At 46.7% G+C, this 20,053-nt stretch overlaps 1 protein-coding gene across 2 annotated transcripts in view; it reads right to left on the bottom strand.

Moving 5' to 3' along the window:
* znf827 (zinc finger protein 827) overlaps positions 1–20,053 on the bottom strand; it is a 71,745-nt gene that overhangs the window by 14,522 nt on the left and 37,170 nt on the right. For both annotated transcript variants that reach the window (XM_086119602.1, XM_086119603.1), the window contains exons 5-8: positions 13,911–14,186; positions 3,065–3,316; positions 699–753; positions 496–596 (exon numbers count right to left, since the gene is read on the bottom strand). In XM_086119602.1, the coding sequence (XP_085975728.1) occupies positions 496–596; positions 699–753; positions 3,065–3,316; positions 13,911–14,186 (684 nt within the window). The remainder of the gene's footprint in view (positions 1–495; positions 597–698; positions 754–3,064; positions 3,317–13,910; positions 14,187–20,053) is intronic.

Here is a 20,053-nt window from a genome sequence, read left to right as displayed (position 1 = left end):
CCGGAAAATACCCCCCAATGCCGCATTCCCAATAACAAGCATTCAAATGTTCAAGACAAGTGGAACGAGGAAGCGCGGTTCACACGCAGAGCAGATAACGACTTAAAAGAGGAGTTGAGTTAAAGGGAGCAGCAAGAGGGTTCAAAAGCACAAGGGAACCGGCGGTGTGTGTGTGTGTGTGGGGGGGGGGGGGGGGGTTGAATTAACTTCCAGGCCACTCTTTGACACCCAGGAGCCAATCAGCTTTCCATTAACTGGCAGTGGGACAGGTAAAGCTGGCACAGGCTAATTAACCTCCGGACCGCCGTCTGCCACAGCAAAGGGGACTGCGGGCGGGGCAGGCCCCGGGCAAGGGCCGCACGGAGCCCAAAGGCTCGTCTGAGATCTAAGCGAGGAGCTGGAGGTTGACGCAGTGTAGTTAATTGAGATGTGTGTGCAAATGTCTTTGTCTCCTCCTCTGTTTCACTACGAAAAGAGTGTGTGTGGGTGTGTTACCGTGGAAAGGCGCCCGGGTGGAAGAGGTGGCCTCTGCCGGGGAGGAGCTCTTGGAGCGCGAGTTGAAGGGTGATTGTCGAAAGCACTCGTCCAAGAACGGACTGGAAAAGACGCAGAGGAGACCAAGGCCGCGTTTTCAACATGTATTTTTTTCAATATGGACTTTTTTGTTTTAACAATACAATACTTAATCATCGACGCACCTGTTGATTCCCACCATGTTACCGTCCTTGTGGTTGTTGGCTTTGCTCACTTTTTCTGGAAAACAAAAATAAGACGAGCACACTTAAGCACATAACGATAGGAATTGCCGATTTCGGTATTTGTTGTGTTTTGAAATGAAATGAATGGAAATGCAATTAACCTGACCCCCTCCCGCCACCAGGGGGAAAAACACACACACACACACAAAAAAAAGCATTCTATAATATTGAGTACATAATTAAAATGAAGAAAAAAAAATCAAACAAAATGAATGGCCATTGTGCTGCTCCTGCCTGCCTTGGCCACCAGGGGCAATGTAAGATATACAGAAGGCCATACTGTTCACGGGCCTCCATACAGGCTAACTGTCGACATCTCAGCTAGGTTTATATATTGAAAACATGGCAACATATTTTTTAGTCAGTAAAAACTTGATCACGAGCACTTTGGACCAGTTGCAGCTGTCAAATTGATTTGTATTTTTTTCCCCCCTCTCAGAACTGTAAAGAAGCTGTGACAACCCCTCTCTTCTTGCCACGGTGCGATCCAACAACATCCCTGGCCTTACCTGATTGACATTTAGCAGCGGTTCGAACATGCTAAGTCAAATCAGACAGAAAACATGCTGCCGACAGCCACGAAAGAGAAGGAGAAGCCGCACGTGCGACTTTCAAGGAGACGAGGAGCATCTCCAAAGCGGCCGAGCGCCCCCCCCCCCCCCCCCCCCGGCGTTCTCGCCGACCTTGCCACCGACGCATTTCTGAGGCCTTACCGCTGCGGGTAATTCATATTGATTGTTCATTGTGTGACAGCCTTGCACCGAGACCCCCGCACCCACCCACCTTCCACCATGTACCATTTCCCTTTGCATCCAGATCCTCCTTTGTGGCATTTGCTGCAGTTTGCCAGGCCCCAGAGATGCCCCGGTCTGCCTGGGTGGCAGCCCCCACCCCACCCCACCCGCATTTTGTCACACCACTCGCCAAGGACAGAGGTCTCTTTCCACGTTGCCATGGCGATGCGGCACGGGAGAAATGTAAAGGCGGGAGGGGGGTGGGGGGGGGGGGGGGAGTGTGCGCAGCCAAGTGTGCTTCAGCCGGCATGTCTGAAAACGAGTCAAGGGAGACAGAATGAGAGAAGGAGTGGATTGTGGCTGACATTTGTACAGCCCCGGCGGGGAGGTGGGGGCGTGTAAAGGTGGGTACGTACGCAAGGCTACATGCCTAAAGATAACCTCGTGTGTTAATTGTGTGGAAAATGTTCTGCCCTTCATGAAGAAGTACAAACAAGTGGCCCAACCGCTTCAATCTCAGCCATGTGGGCACTTGTGATGTTGTACAGGAGAAGTAGTTTTACTCGACTCTAAAACCAGAGGATGGAAATGGAAATGGAAAGTTTTATCGTGGTGGGAATCCACAGTGACTGATAAGCAACTTCATCAAGCACTGGAGATGTTTTGAAAATGAAGTACGTCTCCATTGAATATGTCCATCCATTTTCCAATCCGCTTTATCCTCACAAGGGTCGCGGGGCATGCCGGAGCCTATCCCAGCTGTCTTCGGGCCGTAGGCGGGGGACACCCTGAACCGGTCGCCAGACAATCGCAGGGCACACACAGACGAACAACCATCCGCGCTCACACTCCCACCTAGGGACAATTTTGAGCATTCAATCAGCCTGCCATGAATGTTTTTGGAATGTGGGTGGAAATTGGAGTACCCGGAGAAAACCCACACAGGCACGGGGAGAACATTCAAACTCCACACAGGAAGGCCGGAGCTAGAATTGAACCCGGTACCTGTGCACTGTGCGGTCGACGCGCTAACCACTTATATGTATGATTCCTTTTGTGGTGCGTTTTCGTTTTACAGTCCACTTCAACTCACGTGTCTTTAAACACTCGAAAGCACGGGCGCTTTCACAACATAGGAACTCGCATCTGCACATTGCAACGTTGGGCACGTTAATCGTTTTTCTTCGATGAGAATGTTTTTAATGAAAATCATGATGACATGTCGATGAATTGCCCAGCCTTATCCATAATGACAGAATGTGAAACTTTTACATCATAATTGTCCACAGCAGTGACCGACTCAATTAAAGACTCGTCTAACGAAAGAAATGAATTTGGAATAAATGTCCAAAGTAGTGACGGATGCCCAACTTCATCAGGACTCACACCTATTTAAGCTTCAATGTCAGCCATGTGGTCACTCGTGATATGTCGCGTCCTTGACTTTACAACGGCGAGGACAGAAATGGAAGGTTTTACAGCCCGCACGCACGCGCGCGCACACACACGCACGCACACCTGCCGTCCTCGCTGTTGCTTGAGGCGGTTGGACAAACGTGTTTCGAAACACACCTGACAATTTGAAGAGGAGCTCGGAGGCCATTTTGACCGAGATGTCCTGGGAGAAGAGGTCCTTTTGGGGGCGCGCCAGAGGCTCCGGGGCCAGCTCTGTCTTCTCGCGCGCCCCTAAAGTGCCGAAAGCCAGCAGGTGGGGAGGCGGAGCAGGTGGGGGGACGGGCGACGAGACTTCGGCGGGGGCCGGGTCCACCTCCATGGGCTCCGCTTTTACCTTCACCTTCTGGAAGTGGCCGTCTTTGTTGTTCTCTGTGCGGGAAGAAGATTCGCTCGTCATGCTTGAAGCACAAAAAAATGGCAAGCTGAACTGTCGAAGTCTCTTGCTCCAAATATCCATTGCTTCCGAAACCTTGACTATCGATGCTAACGTTAGCATGCTACGCTGACCTTTTCATAAGGCAAAGCTACGACGGGTAATTCTCTTCGTTTTGTGTAGTCTGACCGCAAACTTTCAGTGGGAGTAGCGCCACACAGATTGATGCCTGTTTTAGAGGAGCGCTTCAACATTTGCCAAACCGCTGCTCAGCGAAGCGAGTCGACAGACGTTCACCGCCGCCATACGGCGCTTGTATCTCAAGTTTGCGATTGGACAAATGACAGCTCGTATCGCGAAGAAGACTCGGGAGTTGGATCACATGTATCTCGACGCATCACTGTTCTGTAACTGCGCACATAAATTCTGCCTTAATCAACATTTTCCTTTTATGTGCACGAGTCTTGATGTCAACGTTGTACTACCCGGCGTGTCATCTCACACGCCGAGACTCACTTCAGTGGACAGTTATTCACAAGCTGTTTTTATTGCTCGATAACGTGTCATTTCGCGCACAGGCACACAGCGTTCAGTCTCAGTGCACCGATGCTGCAGTGTGACTGACGCTCAACTTCAACAAGACTCATGAAGGAAATCTCCTTTGAATGTACATTGGAGTGATCGATGCACAAATGTGATGTCAAGACTTCGACTGCATTCAAATAAAAATCACCGTAGCGACCGGCGCTCCGTGTCATCAAGAATTTGTACACACGCACAGAAGGAAACAGCGTTTGAAGCGACGTCCACTGTGAGTGAATGAGGACTGCGCATTAAAGGAAACCGCTTTTGAATAGCTGCCCACTCATGATGTTGGACCTGTAGTTAAGTCACATCTGCATTACGAATACGCCGCCGCCTAAGGTCGGAGAGCGAGGAGAGTCGGTCGGCGGGGGCATTCCGAACAGACGCCACGTCTCGCTTAACTATTTTGAGCGCGCCTGCTTCACGTCACCTTTTCAGCTGGACTCGCCCATTGAGTCAACGGCGTTTGTGCTCAGTCAAGCCAATCATCGACGTCGTGGCTATCATACACATTTTGGCGGACCCCGACACCACAGACGCCCCCCCCCCCCCCCATCAGATGCTGACGTGACCTCGCAGTGCCCTCGAGGCCAGATAAACACACAGCTAAGTGTATAAAAGCTATTTGGACTGCTCCTTGGATTTGCAGGTTGTATTTCTGCCGATATGAATGACAGAGAGAGAAGCTCAAATGTAGACATTTATTCAAAAGAATATGTATGATGAATCACATTCTCGGGAGTAATAACGTGTGAATGTGGTTACGACCATTTGGTTCGAGGCCAAAAAGCTTGCGCACATTTCACAGCAATTAAAATTTGATGGCTTAAATTGCATTTGGTGGCAAACAGATTGCAACCGTCGGATGTGTTAACGAACGCACACACGGTGCTTTGTAATAATTATGCCCGCTAGTGCTGGTTTGAGGTAGCAATATAGCAAGTCTTGACATTTTTACTTTGAGTATCGTGTACAAAAATGAGTCTGCTTTGTCAACAGAACATTGGGATGTTTCTCAAAGAGGGAAGCAACTGTTGAGGAGAGTACAATACTTTTTGGACCAACTGCTATGAAAAGTACAAAATGTCAGTTGACATCGAGACATTGCTTTTTGTACTACACCCCCCCCCCCTTTTTTTTTGTTAACCCTTTCATGCACCAATAATATAAGCTGGAACCTGATAGGCTCTCCACTCTAGTAACCGCTGTCACTGAAAGGGCTAAAATCAAAATCTCCATATATTCCAATTTAATTTAAAAAAATTAATTGTGTGTATACACATATACTTTATATATTTCTGGGAAAATGAAATGACCGCAGTGAATCAATGTATCCTTGGGTCAAAACAAAGCTGTAAACCAAATCATCAAAAATAAATAAATAAAACAATTTGAAAATGCCGGTAGCAAACAAACAAAGGCACAAGAAACCCTTGGGGGAGTTCATAAAAGTCCAGGTGTCAGTTTGATTGGAGGGCAGAACAAAGAGAGAGGATACAGACAGCCATCAAACGCCTCTAATCCCTTAATCGGGCGGTCGTGTCGGTCTCGGAGATGTAGTGGCGGTGGGGGACGGTGCTTGGCAGGCTTTAAGGGGGTATAGCGGGTCAACCAGGGGACGCTTGAGCATCAGTCACTGGATCGCTACCTTCAATAACTCAGGAGGAAAAAAAAAACACATGCTAAATGTCACGACGATGAACTTGAACTCCTACACCCCGCCGACACAAACATGTTTACCGGCGTTACCCGGAGATGGCACGCCATGGGTGGGAGGTATCTGATGGAGAACACCCGGATCCCCTCTCTCAAGTCCACTTGTCACCACATAAAAGAGGAAAAATATAGCCCGACTCCCACGCCGATGATACTTTTTCTTTGACCTCATGTTCTGTTGCCATAAAAAGAAGTCCGCTTACACCCTCACCCTGCTTCAGACTACAACGGAACCACCCAAACCCAAAAGTGCTACAATTTGGAAAAATAAGCCTCCAAAGTCAAATAAAACCATCAGCAACCAAGCGGAGAAAGTAATGTGTAAAAATTTAGGGCTGAAAGGAGTATTTTTTGAAATATCTGGGAACGTTTGGGGGGCTTGTTTTTGTTTCAGGAACTACAAGTATCGAGAACTAAAATTTCCTGCAATTGCAAATGAAAGTTTCTGTTTGCTTTTTTAGTGCCTTTGCTTTTACTTTTTTTCCGGAGACGCAGGAACTGTTGGAAACATTTCGCTCTTGGGGGGGGGGGGGGCAAAAGAAAAAATGTTCATGATTTTTGGGAGGCCCACAAAATCTTTCTTCCAGGTACATGCACAAGGTTACTTGAAGCCCCGGAAATGTGCGTAGAAGCAATTTTTGCTTTGTGAGAGACTTGTCGTCACTTTTATAACACGCACAGCTGTTGAAGAGCCGTAGAACTTCACTTTTCCGTTCCTTTTGTTCTAGCATATATATTTTTAGCAAGCGTGCTGTAAAATATTGCAAGGCCTTCGAGTATTTCACAACTGCTGAAGCTTTTAAAAACTAGGAAGAGTGCTCCCGTTGGGTCCCGCTAAACACCCCTCGCATAAAAAATGAGCTCAATTAATGCGACAACAATTTCTGTCTTTTTTTGGCGTCCTTGATTGTGAAGCCACTTGATGCTTTTTTTTTCTTCAGTGGTTGAACCTGTAAATGAGTCAACGCGCTTTCTGGAGTGAAGGTGGCTTGTTGTTGATGAAATATTAAATGTAGTAAATCCGCCAGTGAACTCTTGAGCGGTGCTTGAGCTCAATACTGTAAATACAGTACGTTCAATGTGTGAAGAGGCGAGGAAGATTCCGTTTCCTGCACTATTCTTTTTTTTTTTTTATTTCAAAACAGATTGAAGAAAATCGTCTGTCGCATAATTCGAATTGTTTCTGCACGGAATGGGTCTATTATGCATTCGGCGCATATTGTATGTTGAGTTTTAAACTGTACCGTACTGATAATGGGATTCAAAATCGTCATCAGATTGCTTGCATTTCCCCTTTTCACCCCTAGGAGTACTAACCAGTAGAAAGTGTATTTGAAAAATGTTTTTAAGACCCAGGCAACATCACCAACTACCGGTTAACCATTTACTAACTCACCCAATTTGCATAGTTTTTTTTTTCTGGAGAGCCCAGCAGCAATTCCCTAGAAAATTCCATTTATCACGATTTCTGTAATAAGATATCGCTAAAATGCCCATTTAAGTGACAATATTAGCGGAGGAGTCGCTAGCGGTGGCCAGCGGCTGATAGCTGGCCTATTGTATACGGTACGCTGAATAAAATAACTTATAAGAAATAAATCAATGACAGGCAAATATTTGACGGTTTTACCACCAACCGATTTTTGCAGATTTTAAAAGCGCTAATGTTGGCCGATTAATCGGTCGGCACCCCGTTTACACCAATCGGTTTGGTTCAGTTTGGTTGAAGGCAGTGTCGGCTGTGCTTTCAGGAAGAAAACGAACGAAAAGTTTGTGGAATTGTAGGTGGTAACGCAACTTAAAAAAGTGAGCCTGACTGGCTCCGTGCAATGTATTGCACATATATTAGGAATAAATGACAACGGCCAGCTGTTATTTCATGTCGAACTAAGTGAGAAAGCGCCGGAGGTTGTTGTGTTTTAAAGCGATAAACTCTTGACTTCCCATGTCAACAACGATTCAGTCGAGCGCGGCGCACACGCACACTGACGGGTAAATAAAGGCAATAAAGTTAATAACCCCCAAAAAACGCATTGGCCCACTTTGACGCGTCGGCATGCAAACCTGGCCGCGGCGTAGGAGTAGGCGGAAGGCTAAAGGGGGGTGGGGGGGGGGGGCATTGTCAAACGATGCCAGAAAAAGAACACCTGGGGGTAGTGTAGGGGAGAGGGGAGACGGCTCAATTCAAAGTGACAATCCTCCCTCCCCTACATGGTACATCCGAGTCTACCCCCGTCCTTGCTCTGTTATTCCGCATCCATCCTGCCCCCCCCCCCCCCCATGCACATCTCCTTCCTCCACTCTCTCCAACCTGCTCGTCAGACAGGGGGTGAAGAGTTCAGGCCGCTTCAAAGGGCTGCAGTGTGGAGACGGCGTGTCATGTGGGAGCCTGCAGACTTCACACACATCTGCTGCAGCTACCATTGAGCCCCAGTTAAACCAGCTCGCAAACAGCCATAAACATAAGTCACCAAATAAGGTTGACGCAACAACCCAAAAGTGCTACGCTGTGAGGCAGCGGCGGTGATAAACAAGGAGACAGAAAGAACTACGCTCAGGTTGAGAAGCTGGGAGGGGTCAGTGAGCGGCCACACACCGAAGGGGGCACGGTGAGGACAGCCGCCCAAAACCAAGTGCAGGGTTTACATGACGCCAGATTACGCCACCGGTGTCAATTGACATGCATTGTGTTGCGTGGTGTGTTGTGCGCGAGTGCGTGTGTACGTGTGGTATGTTTGCATCCAGTGTGGGTGCTACTTTTTCGGAGGGGTGTAAGGAAGGATGAATCAGAAAACTGGTTGGGATTAAAAAGATGTGAGTGCATCAGATCAAATCAAATCGTTCTCCTTTTAAAAAAAAAAAAATCCACAAATACCACACTCGGGCAGCTTTGATTTGCGAGGCTTCCTGGCGGTAACGTGAGACGGGTGTGAGATGAGACGTCAACGATGTACAACGAACGTGGTATTTGAATTTGGCTTTGCAAAGCACACAAATTACTTTTGACTTCTCCACCAAGTGTCAAGCGAGTAAAATTGAGAGTAAAACTCCCTTTACTTGGTGTTTGTCCAGTTCGCGCCAGAGACTCCTCCAGGTTGAGCTGCACATGTGAGGAAGTAAATACAAATAAAACTGTTAACTTTTATAAAATGCTATCAATAAATCTCCAAAGTTTTAACTTTGACAGAATATATCAGGCCATGGCCATGTTACATTACTTTGACACCATCTGGTGGCATCTTGGTGCGGTGCCATGCATCGATGATAAACTCGAGGGGGAGGGGCTTAGTCAGGCCAGAGCCTTGTCTAATCTTGCGTCGTCTTTTGGCAATTACAAACCTTTTCGTGTGAGCGTTAGTTACGTGAGGATTTTCGCACGGGGCTCACTCGCTATGCCGGAGCTTCACTGTCCTTGCGTCGGTGCCTATTGAATCATCCTTTGATAGCCAACGGTAGTCAATCACTCTTGTTTGAGGTGAATGTGCAGGCAGGTCATTTGTAGTCTGCAAGCTCCTCAATGGTCAGACTGGCTTTTGATTCCAACGAGTGCCAGCGAGCACAACGTGTGATTTCACACCTATGGCAGCAACACCGAGCTGGCAAGTGGGCGTCACGGCTGTTACCCGCATTGATGCCACTCTGTCAGGGCGCCACCGTACATCGCCCCCCCCCCCCCCGCCCCCCTCCCTTACCCCACAAACACCAGAGCCCATCTGCTGGCGCGCCTTTAGCCGGTGGCGCCGGGGACTATTTAGCCCAGCGTAATTAGCCCCCAGACACTGGCAGCCTGTTTTTTTTGTTTTGTTTTTATTATTAGTTTTTAAACAGATGTGGGTGGTTGCATGACCGTCCAATGTGTGATAAGAAAGCGAGGAGCGATGGAGTGGAGGGTTGTGAGTTTGGGGGCTGGGGAGGGAGGGGGGGGGGGTGACCTAGTTAAAAACGGGATGATGCAATTCATGTTACCACACAATGTGCAGTAATGATGACAACACGGGTTGTGTTCATATCATATATCCCCAACTCTATCACAGTTCATCTTTTGTGATGATTTTTAAGCAATCATCAGCACCGAGCGCTCCTAGAGAAAGCATCATTAAGAGCAGGAAGACGGGGCAGAGAAGGTCCGCTACTAAGCGGTAGCAACAGAACATATGCCAGTGAGTGTGTGTAGAATGTCGTTTGTACGTATTGCTGCTCTCGCAGTTGTTACTCATTTTATTATCATTCCGATAGCCCATCTGTGGCATTTTGCAATTTCTAATATAATTTCTGCAACTGAAGATTTTTTTGTGGTCGATTAATCGATCATTCAAATCCACCCTTTTATTGAAAAGGCCTACATTGATTTCCTGCACACAACTACGGTATGACACATTGGGACGCTCTGGCTAAGACTTAAACCCGCTCTGACTGACAAATCACATTGAGGGCCCCCCCCCCCCTCAATGTGATTTGCGTATTATGCATCCTTATTGCATTATGGCTGCTCTCCCGCTGACCCCTCTGCAGTGGACATAGAGAGGAGGTGATTGTGCGGACGCCCTTGAACCTCATGACTGTAATCACATGTGACTGTGAACGCGCTGACCTTTCCCTGGCCCCCTTCTCCTCATCCTTACATCTCCTCCTACCCCCACCCCGGGGTCACTCCAGGGCCCAGACTCTTGTCAAGGCTGTCACTCTCCACAATCCTCTCCATCCACCCTCCCGTTGCCCTGGCAACCACAGGCACTGCGCTCTGAGGACAGAGAGCGAGCGAGCATCAGATGAACGTTTCGCCATCTTTTGTCTAACTTGGGTCAACCGAGCAGCGGCACAGGAAAATAGTGTAAAATGACATGAAAGATCCTGTCCGTACACAGGAGGTGGAAGCTGTACAAATACAGGATAGATGTACTTTCTACACAAATAGTCAAGATACTCAAATGGCAAAAATACCACATCGGAGACTTAACGACGGCATTCGTCTGCCTTTGCCTTTCGCACGAAACACAGCAAGCTGTATCCGCGAGCCCTTTCACGCAGCAACTCAGCATCGCTGCAATGAGATGCAGTTCATCTTTCACTTCCAGGCCATGTTGCAGACTGTGAACCCCAATATACAATACAATACAATACAATACATGCTGATTTATATAACGCTTTCACAACAGCGGCAGCTGTAACAAAGCTCTTAACAAAACAGTTAAGATAAGATAAGATAAGATAACCTTTATTAGTCTCGCAATGGAGAAATTCCCAATTCACAGCAGCAAAGTTATCAAAGGAAGTAAATAACATAAACAGTAACATAAAGTAAAATAATAAACATAACACATAACCTAAAACACGGACAGTCGTGCAGTCCTAACCACTTTTCCGTCACACGCTTTGTTGTTTGAGATGAAAGAGGAGAGAATCAAAGTGTCCTTTAACCAGTGGATAAGAGACGTCATACTCAAAATGTGTACAGGTCGGCTACAAGCTAAGTAATATGGGTTTTTATGGTCACTCACTTTTCTGTCGGCGTTTCGAGTTGCGTCCCTTCAGTGTAGTACCGCGCTGCGCCATAACATGCCTGAGTTTAACTTGAGCAGATGAAGCATAGATGAAGCATAATTCAGCGTTCATGTAGCAGAGAGAATATATGCCTGTGAATACAGTTGTATGTTCCGTTTGCCTTGCTGGTCCGTGTTGGTTGTTTAAATGCTTACTACCATATTTTCCACACTAAAAGGGGCACTGGATTATGAGGCGCATCTTCAATGAATGGCCTATTTTGTCATTTTTTTCATACATTGGGCGCACCGCATTATAAGACGCAATGCATCCACTAGATGGAGCTACGCACAAGGAAACACCAACAGAACGATCAGATGTCAAAAAACTTATTTAATAAAGCAGCAACACAGTTCACGTAACCAACAGCTAGTTATAACATTGACTTGTTAACGTTGAGCTCTCTTGCTTCTGCTCTATTTCCGTGTTCAACTGCGTAACCGATCGCCTTAAGTTTGAACTCTGCGATGTCAGTATGTCTCGAGCAAGGAGCCATTTTGGGGTCAAAGTATTACCGTAATGACCATACACAAGGCGCATCGGATTTTAAGGTGCGCTGTGAGCTTTATAAGAAAATGGAAGGCTATTAGGTGCGCCTTTTAGTGCGGAAAACACGGTACTTTAGTTCGACAAAATTTGATGGTTTAATTGCACCTGGTTGGTGTTGAAATATACAAAATGTAATTGTGTTCTCTGGATCGGTTTGACAGTCAACTTTTCAACTTGGAGGCTTTGCAACCACCTGGTCAACAATTTTGTCGTCTGAACGTGAGAAGCTCCATGAACTCCTCTGGGTAGCTTTGCTCTGCTCAACACAAAGCCGGAATCGAGTAAAGAGCTCAGAACAATCAAGAGAGATTCCCCCATTCTTTTGTCAAAATCAAGGGAGACCACTCTTTGCTGAGCAATGAACCGACAGTGACACCCAATTCCTACGATGCACCCAAATCATCTAAATCAAAGCCGATTTTCCAATTCAAATTTTGTTACACCCGAGGTAGAAACACCACACTAGTTTTGGTGCCCACAAAGAGGTGACGCAAGCTACAATGAAGTCAAAGGAAACTCCTGATCCGCAGCAGTGGAATAGGAAGACGATTGTGTGCTAGCAGCAGCTTATTACTGAGTTTATCACAAGCATGCCAACCAGAATGTTTGTTTTTTTTAATTTTTATTTAGACGTTTTCCAAATATCAACTCAACACTGAACTCGTTGGCACACAGTTGACATTTTTAAATTGCCTGAGAGTCACTCTGCAGCAATGGACAAACAACACACTCCAAGTCGACCTGGCATTCACAGCTCATTTTGGACTCAAACAAGCAGAGGCAGAGCGATTTAGCAATGACGCACCAGTTTCCAGAGGCGAAATCATTTTGCGCCATTACCATGGGGGGGGGGGTTCTCGATTGCATTAGACCAAGAGTCTCATTTTCTAATTGGTGGCCTCAGAATTTATTTATTTTTAGGTTGGGGGCAAAACAGTACAAACAATCTTTAATATACCTAATAGGCTGGATTTACACTGCAGGGTCCAAGGACTATAATTCCAATTTTTTTGCTCTCAAGTGACATATGCTTCATGGCAGTGTGAAGGGAAAAAAAGCAAACAAAAAATAGATTAAGTATACCACAAAAGAAAGCCACCCATATTGTACCCCCTTTCAAAGTGTTTCAGTCTGGCGGAGTACAGCTAAGAATGCAACTTGTTGTTTGGCCCAACCCGCAGAACGCCGTAGCAAAAAATATCAATAACAGTGCGTGACCTGGAAGCGTCTCGAAGAATTCTCTCAGTAAATGCAATCGTTTAAGAGATACCAATACCAGGGAGGTCATGTTGTTGTTGTGAGCCATTTCACACAAAAACTACTGGCTGTAGCTTGGCGTGTGGGTCAAGGAGGATTTTAATCGTTTAACATTGCTAAGCACGGCATTTTTTTTTCTTATTACGCTTGAAGGTATGCGAGCTACAGACTGCACTTCTAGCAGTCTACAGTCATTATAAATAAAGCGTGTTCCTCAGTTGCAATCCTATGATGGCAAAGGAACCAAAATTTGTTTGCAAGTCAGAACTTGCGGGAGTTTATGACCAACCTTCAATCATGAATTATTTCTATGGAAAATAAATTTTCTTTTGGAAAACAAATACCAAAATTGGCGAGTGGTTAGCGCGTCGACCTCACAGTGTAGAGGTCGTGGGTTGGATCCCAGCTCCCTGTGTGAAGTTTGCATGTTCTCCCCAGGCCTGCGTGGGTTTTCTCCGGGTACTCCGGTTTCCTCCCACATTCCAAAAACATGCGTGGCAGGCTGATTGAATGCTCTAAATTGTTCCTAGGTGTCAGTGAGAGCGCTGATGGTTGTTCATCTGTGTGCCCTGCGACCGGTTCATGGTGTCCCCGCCTACAGCCGAAGACAGCGGGGGATAGGCTCCAGCACCCCCCCATGACCCTTGTGAGGATAAGCGGATCAGAAGGTGGATGGATGGATGGATGGATAAATACAAATATAAAAACATAAAAGATTGAGTTAGTCGGGTTGGCCGTTTACCACGTAGTCCAGTTGGAGCATCGGCTCCATACTGCTTGCGAGTGTATTCATTGTGTATTTGACTGTTCGGCCAGCCTGTTTTACAGGTTTCAAATGATCAGGATCGTTGTCATCAATAATGTATTGATACCAGACGATGGGATGCCACAGTGGTACCTTGCCCTGACATGTACAGATGCCCAAGTGTGTATTCATTCTACCTGAAAGCTTGATCAGCAACTCTGAGGCCACTTTCATGTTGATGTCTTGGCTCAGTAAGCTGTTGGCAGCCGGTGGGCTCCCTTGGGTGGGTTTGAGGGACCGCGGGCGGTCGGAAGCTGCTGCCGCGGAGCCCGTTATCCCATCCTGGCAGAATGTCCCGGGGAAGCTTGGTGGGATTTGACACTGGGAGGCCGGTCTTGGACTCAAGGCTTCCTCTGTTTTGGGTTCTTCCTTCACGTGGAAGGGCGACTTCAATGCCTCCCTCTGGTTGGCTGCTGTGGAGAATAAAAAGATGGTGTAATTGTGTTTGTAAATTGGCAATGTGAACCGCGTACACGTTGAAAAAAAAAAAATAAGCAAGCAACATTAAGCATACATTGGCGGCTTCACTGCATGGGGAACACCAGCAGTCCGTGAACCACACTTTGAGAAACATCAACTAATCCCCACCTCAAATCATTTATTTCGCTGACTTTACTCTCAACTTTCGTCCTCCTGCACGTCTGTGATCCCTCTCCCATAGTGCGACTCTCGCGCAACTTGCGTACACGGCGATATAAATCACGGCTTCGTCATCCTTATCTGGCAATCGCCGAAGGACGCAGCCTTCTGGAGCTTCTGGAGAGAGCTGTCACACCAACGCCGCCACCGTCGCTTCGCAGATGTCTTCAAGAGAAACTGGGCCACATCTAATCCGCCTTAGATGAATAATTAATAATTAGCCACGGAGCCACCTCCAATAAAAGTCCGCTTTGTATCTCATGTCGCATCTCATTACACAGTGTGCCAAACCAAGACTTTCGAAAGACAACTAGCTTCAAATTTCCGTAAAAAAGTACACCGTGTTATGGCTGACTGTTTGTCATGGCACAGCCTTAAATAGCGCTTCTGTGAGATAAAGATTGTCTGGGTTAAGGGCCATCGTTCAGAATCAGAAGCCTGTCCACTTGCCACTGTCCACAGTAGAAATCAACACCCCCACCACAGGACCATCTCACCTAACATCTCTACCAGCCAAAGGCCCGCCAACCCTTTCATCCCGCCTCATCCATCTGCGCCGACTCGGGGCCCCTCTGATTAATGAGTGTCATGCCGTCGGGGTAGAGGGCTCAGCAAAAACGGGACAGGTGCCGTGTGGTGAGCAATGCCACAGTGCCACACCATGGCAAGCCGGGGCGCAGGGGGTACATGTAATTCAAGAGGGAGAAAAGCCAGCGAGGGGGGTGGGGGGTGTTGGTGGCAGGGCAACCTTCAAGTTCACGGGCAGTGGTGCGGGGGTCGCAGCCTGTACCAGCTGGAAATGTCACGTCGTCGGATGTAGGCGGGCAGGCTAAGTATAACCTGGTCAGCACCTGGAAGGACGTCCTCTAATTAGAAGCATGTCAGGCCATGTTGGATCTGACGGGGACAGGACATTTACTCGCCCATTTTACAAAACACATAATTTTTATTTATTTTTTTACATGAGCAGATACATGCACTCATATAAAAACAGAAGGCAAAGCTGCAAGCAGAAATGAACTAGCCCTCACCCGCATTCCATTTTTCATGGCCATTCTCCTGTACAGTATAGACAGGTCAGGCCCCCGCAGAAGATAAACAATCCTGCCGAAGAATGTGAGTACTCTTACTGTATATGTAATTTAATGTCAAAAAGTGTTGCTGCACTGTTTGTGTTCAAACATCAGTCGTATATATGTGGGCGCCATGGTGGTCGACTGTTTAACCCGTCCGTTTCACAGTGCACAGGTTGGAATCCAGCCCTTTGCTCCTCCCTTTGTCGTCATGGACAGAGAGAACAATTCTCCCACCCAGCCAATCAATCAAACTTGTAGAGCGCTTTTCATACAAGACCATAGAACTTGAAAATGCTTGACATTGTTAAGAATCAACCGACCTGCGGCCACCCCTACTACCCACAAGCTAAAATTATGGTAAACTCAATTGAGATAGAAAGAGCGTATGAAACCAAGTTTCTCGGATTAGTAATAGACTCAAAACTATGTTGGAAGCCACATATCGATAACGTAAAAAGAAAAATAGCCAAAACCGTAGGGATCCTCTACAAAACCAAGGAAGTGCTAAATAAGAGATCTTTGTACACATTATACACTTCATTATTATTACCATATATGACATACTGTGTGGAAATATGGGGAAATGCCTGCAAAACAAACACACTCCCTATTCTGAACCTACAAAAAAAAAAGCAATTCGAATTATTAATAGATCAAAATATACGGAACCCACAAATCCACTATTTATCAAATTAAATACGATGAAATTTTATGACCTGGTTGACTTTAAAATCGCCCAATTAATGTACAAAGCACACAATAACCTGCTCTGCCAAAACATTCAGAAGTTTTTCGAAATTCGAGAAAGCAGCTATGATTTAAGAGGTACCAACTTATTCAAAAAACTCAAAACAAGAACAAACATCAAGCAAAGAAGTGTATCTTTCAAAGGTGTTAATCTGTGGAATAATCTCGAAACGGACCTGAAAATGAGTAAATCGCTTGCTGAGTTCAAAAACAAATTCAAAAAAATAGTACAAACAACCTACATCAATCAGAGTTAAAAGGATAAATTCAAAACATTAAATATAATGATAAATCAGAACTAAGTTGATAAATAGAGAAAGGTATATAAATATCCATTATGAATACAAGAGAAAATTGACACAAGAGTGTCAGGGTGTGGAAGTATATAATCCCGATACAAACCAAAAGTTGTAAAAATATCACGGTTAAGGGTAAAGTATGAGCCTTAATGGAGACTTCTTTCTTCTTACTTTTTTCTTTTCTGATTGATATAAAAATGATTTATTAGATACAATCACATAACGGGGTAGGACTAGATAAGTTTTTTACTTCTTCCTACTCCCTTGAACATAATAACTGTGTTGAATGAAGATTGATTTCTTTCTTTTTACTTTTTTTATCTACCTTATTTTCTGTCAAATTATTACTGTATATATGTTTTATGTTCAATAAACAAACAAACAAACAAGGACCCAAGCACGCAAATGCGCATGGACAATATATGAAGGTAAAAGAGGAGCAGATGACGAAAAGAACGAGGAGACATGAAACGTTCCAGTAAAGTGCTGCTTCTACAAGTAGTAGACTATTGGCTCGTTGCAAGTCGCCATGGTAACAAAAGCTGAACTGGTCGTTGGCCCTACGGTATCAGGGGTGGGGCGATGACACAGGACCGCCCCTTCAAAACGGGCTCATTTCAAACAGTGTGACAAGTGGACGTTCAGAGTACTGTATTTCTTTATCCCACGTGTGTTTTGATGTAAGAATGCCCTTTTATTAGGATCAATGGGAGTCATTCGCAACTGCGAAAGGAATATGCATCATATGAGAATTTGTAAAGATACGCAGGCGCCCAGAGTGTAACAACTTTTGCTTGTCTTAAAATCAGCCAGAGCCAGAATTTCCTAATAGCATACCGACGCTTCTCCCGAGCTTTTAACACTCTTCTTAACAAAAAGAACAAGCGTTCCGCACAAGTAACGGTTCAATCCCGACAAGGCCGAGCTCATGCTGCAGCCTTTTTTTTGTCTGTCAGAATCTCACAAACACAACACGGGAGACAAGTGTCCAGTTTTTCTCGCATGTCATCGTGTGAATCGAGCCGAGAAGCAGACGGAGGGTGTCTTTCTGGGTGACTGGCCATCTCGAGCTCTCGAGTCTGCTCCCTTTCTGCCGCCGCCGCGACGCTATCAGTCTGTCTGCGTGGTATCACAGCCTTCTGACACCTGCCACCGACGCTACATACATTGGTGTTCTTTTTGCCCGCGCCTCCGCCGCCTCCCGCTTTTCTCGCCTGGTGCCTCATCCGTCTCGCTGCCAGGCGCTTGTCCGCCGCGCCTCACCTCACGCTCCGCGGCCAGGCCCGCCGTCAAATAACTTCATTAGCTTTCCACCTCTGTCACGCCGACCTGCTCTCCCTCTGACAATTGGCTGCTGTTTTATACCGGAGGTAGAAAGAGGGGGGGGGGGGGGGGGGGGGGAAGCACAGGGCTGCGTCGGGCAGGTTTGAGAACCCAACAGGAGCTGATGGCGTGCAAGACGCCGGACAGTGATACTGATGGCTGCAGAGGAGATGTATGGACAAGAGAGGTCATGCTCAAAAGGTCCTTCCCGTGTGTGCGCGCTCTCATGCGGAGCAGGAAATGGGAAGACTATTCAGATCCACGACGTATGATATAGACAGCGACAAGGACTCCAAATATATCAAGTACCGGTACAATGTCACCAAGGACAGACTGTTTTCATTATATCAGCGGTACGCCCACTTCATCGCACTCGTCCACTCTATTATGAATATTGGTCCGTGTGTTTTGACCTTTTTGTCTGCTCACGTGCGATGCTTTTAGGTCACCGAGCAGACTACGGCGTTCCCCTGATAAATCGCAGTTCACCTACTGAATATTGCAGATTAAACATAGATAGGGAATTAACATCAAAAAACAGGATTAAAAAAAAAAGTGTTAAGAATAGAGTGCTTTTATAAAGTGGAATTAGTGTATTACTGTAGTTATTTGCGTGTTTGATTGATGGGGTGTGGTCTTATGAATGACGTCCGCTGATGGAGTTTGGTTGGCTTAGTCTGCGTCTGGGCTCGAGTTGGCGGCAACGTGGCGGACATTTGCCACCTTGAACGAACCCTGACGTGAATGCACATTTTTCTACCTGCGCCAATCGTGAGAAGTGTTCGCCCCCCAGTGGGGTAGGGGTCGAAGTGGCAAACACTGAGTAGCCCTCGCTTTGTCGCAACGCCCTTGCTCCACCATTAGTCATAATGGTATCGAGATGTGACCGCTCCCCGTTAACCGAGTGATATCAACCAGAGTGGGACAAGTGGATGTTAAATGTACTCTCAATCCTTCAATTTATCCATCCATCCATCCATCCATTTTCCGAACCGCTTGATCCTCACTAGGGTCGCGGGGGGTGCTGGAGCCTATCCCAGCCATCTCCGGGCAGTAGGCGGGGGACACCCTGAATCAGTTGCCAGCCAATCGCAGGGCACACAGAGACGAACAACCATCCACGCCCACACTCACACCTAGGGACAATTTAGAGCGTCCAATCAGCCTGACATGCATGTTTTTGGAATGTGGGAGGAAACCGGAGCACCCGGAGAAAACCCACGCAGGCCCGGGGAGAACATGCAAACTCCACACAGGGAGGCCGGAGCTGGAATCGAACCCGGTACCTCTGCACTGTGAAGCCGACGTGCTAACCACTGGACTACCGGGCCGCTCCTTCAATTTAATCTTAGCCAAAGAATGTTGGGTCTTTTATTCAGACACTTGTTGAAATTGTGCCCCAAAAAATTGAATAATTTGCCTCCTTTTAGGTTTCGAGCTGTTCTTCATGTGGATGATTAGCTTAGGAGTTTAATTAACTGCGTCGCTAATAGCAATTTGGTGCAAATTGATGACATTGAAATCCGAAGCACGGAAGCACACACTGCTACTGTTCTGTCACATGTCCTGTGCGGTGTTAGATTTCTGCCCGTGGTGCTTATTGCAGTGTCAGGAAAGCATTATATGCACAGTATTCCCCTGTGGGGCAACAACAATCAGAGCTACAACACCTCCCACCATGCCCCCGCATGCCAATTACTCACACCCAGCCACGGTCGAGCTCGCTGTGCCTATGTCAGTGGAGCGGGAGCACGGGGGGAGGGAGGGAATGGGTGATATCTGGATGATGCCCACATGATTAAGTCTGGTCCACTGGGAACGGGGAAGCGAGCGGGCGGCGTGGCTTTCATCGCAAAAATCAAAATGTGCATCACGCTGGATGGCTGATGGCCGAGTCAGCACGCCATCATACAAAATCAAAATCTATCGCCACCACGCTCAAAAGAAAGTGCCCACTAAACATGCTGGTTTTTTGTTTGTTTTTTTTAAATCTGAAAATGGTGTCAGAAGTAGGATTCGTGGCCCGCCCAGTTGGGAGGACCCCTGCGCCATGTGATGATGATTAAAATGTGTAATTATGTTTTGATCCCAATTTGGTGTCAGAAGTGCTATCCGGGGAGTGCCTAGTTGGAAGGATTCTTGAGACAAGTGACCTGTGTGCAATGGACCCCAGCGATAAGAACAACAAGTTGTCCA

Source organism: Hippocampus guttulatus, chromosome 9 (genome assembly GCF_054856545.1).
Source record: "Hippocampus guttulatus isolate MCC_2025c chromosome 9, RoL_Hgut_1.0, whole genome shotgun sequence".
Taxonomy (NCBI): Eukaryota; Metazoa; Chordata; class Actinopteri; order Syngnathiformes; family Syngnathidae; genus Hippocampus; species Hippocampus guttulatus.
Note: the sequence above shows the minus strand (reverse complement) of the source record. Positions and strands in the feature narration are given on the sequence as shown.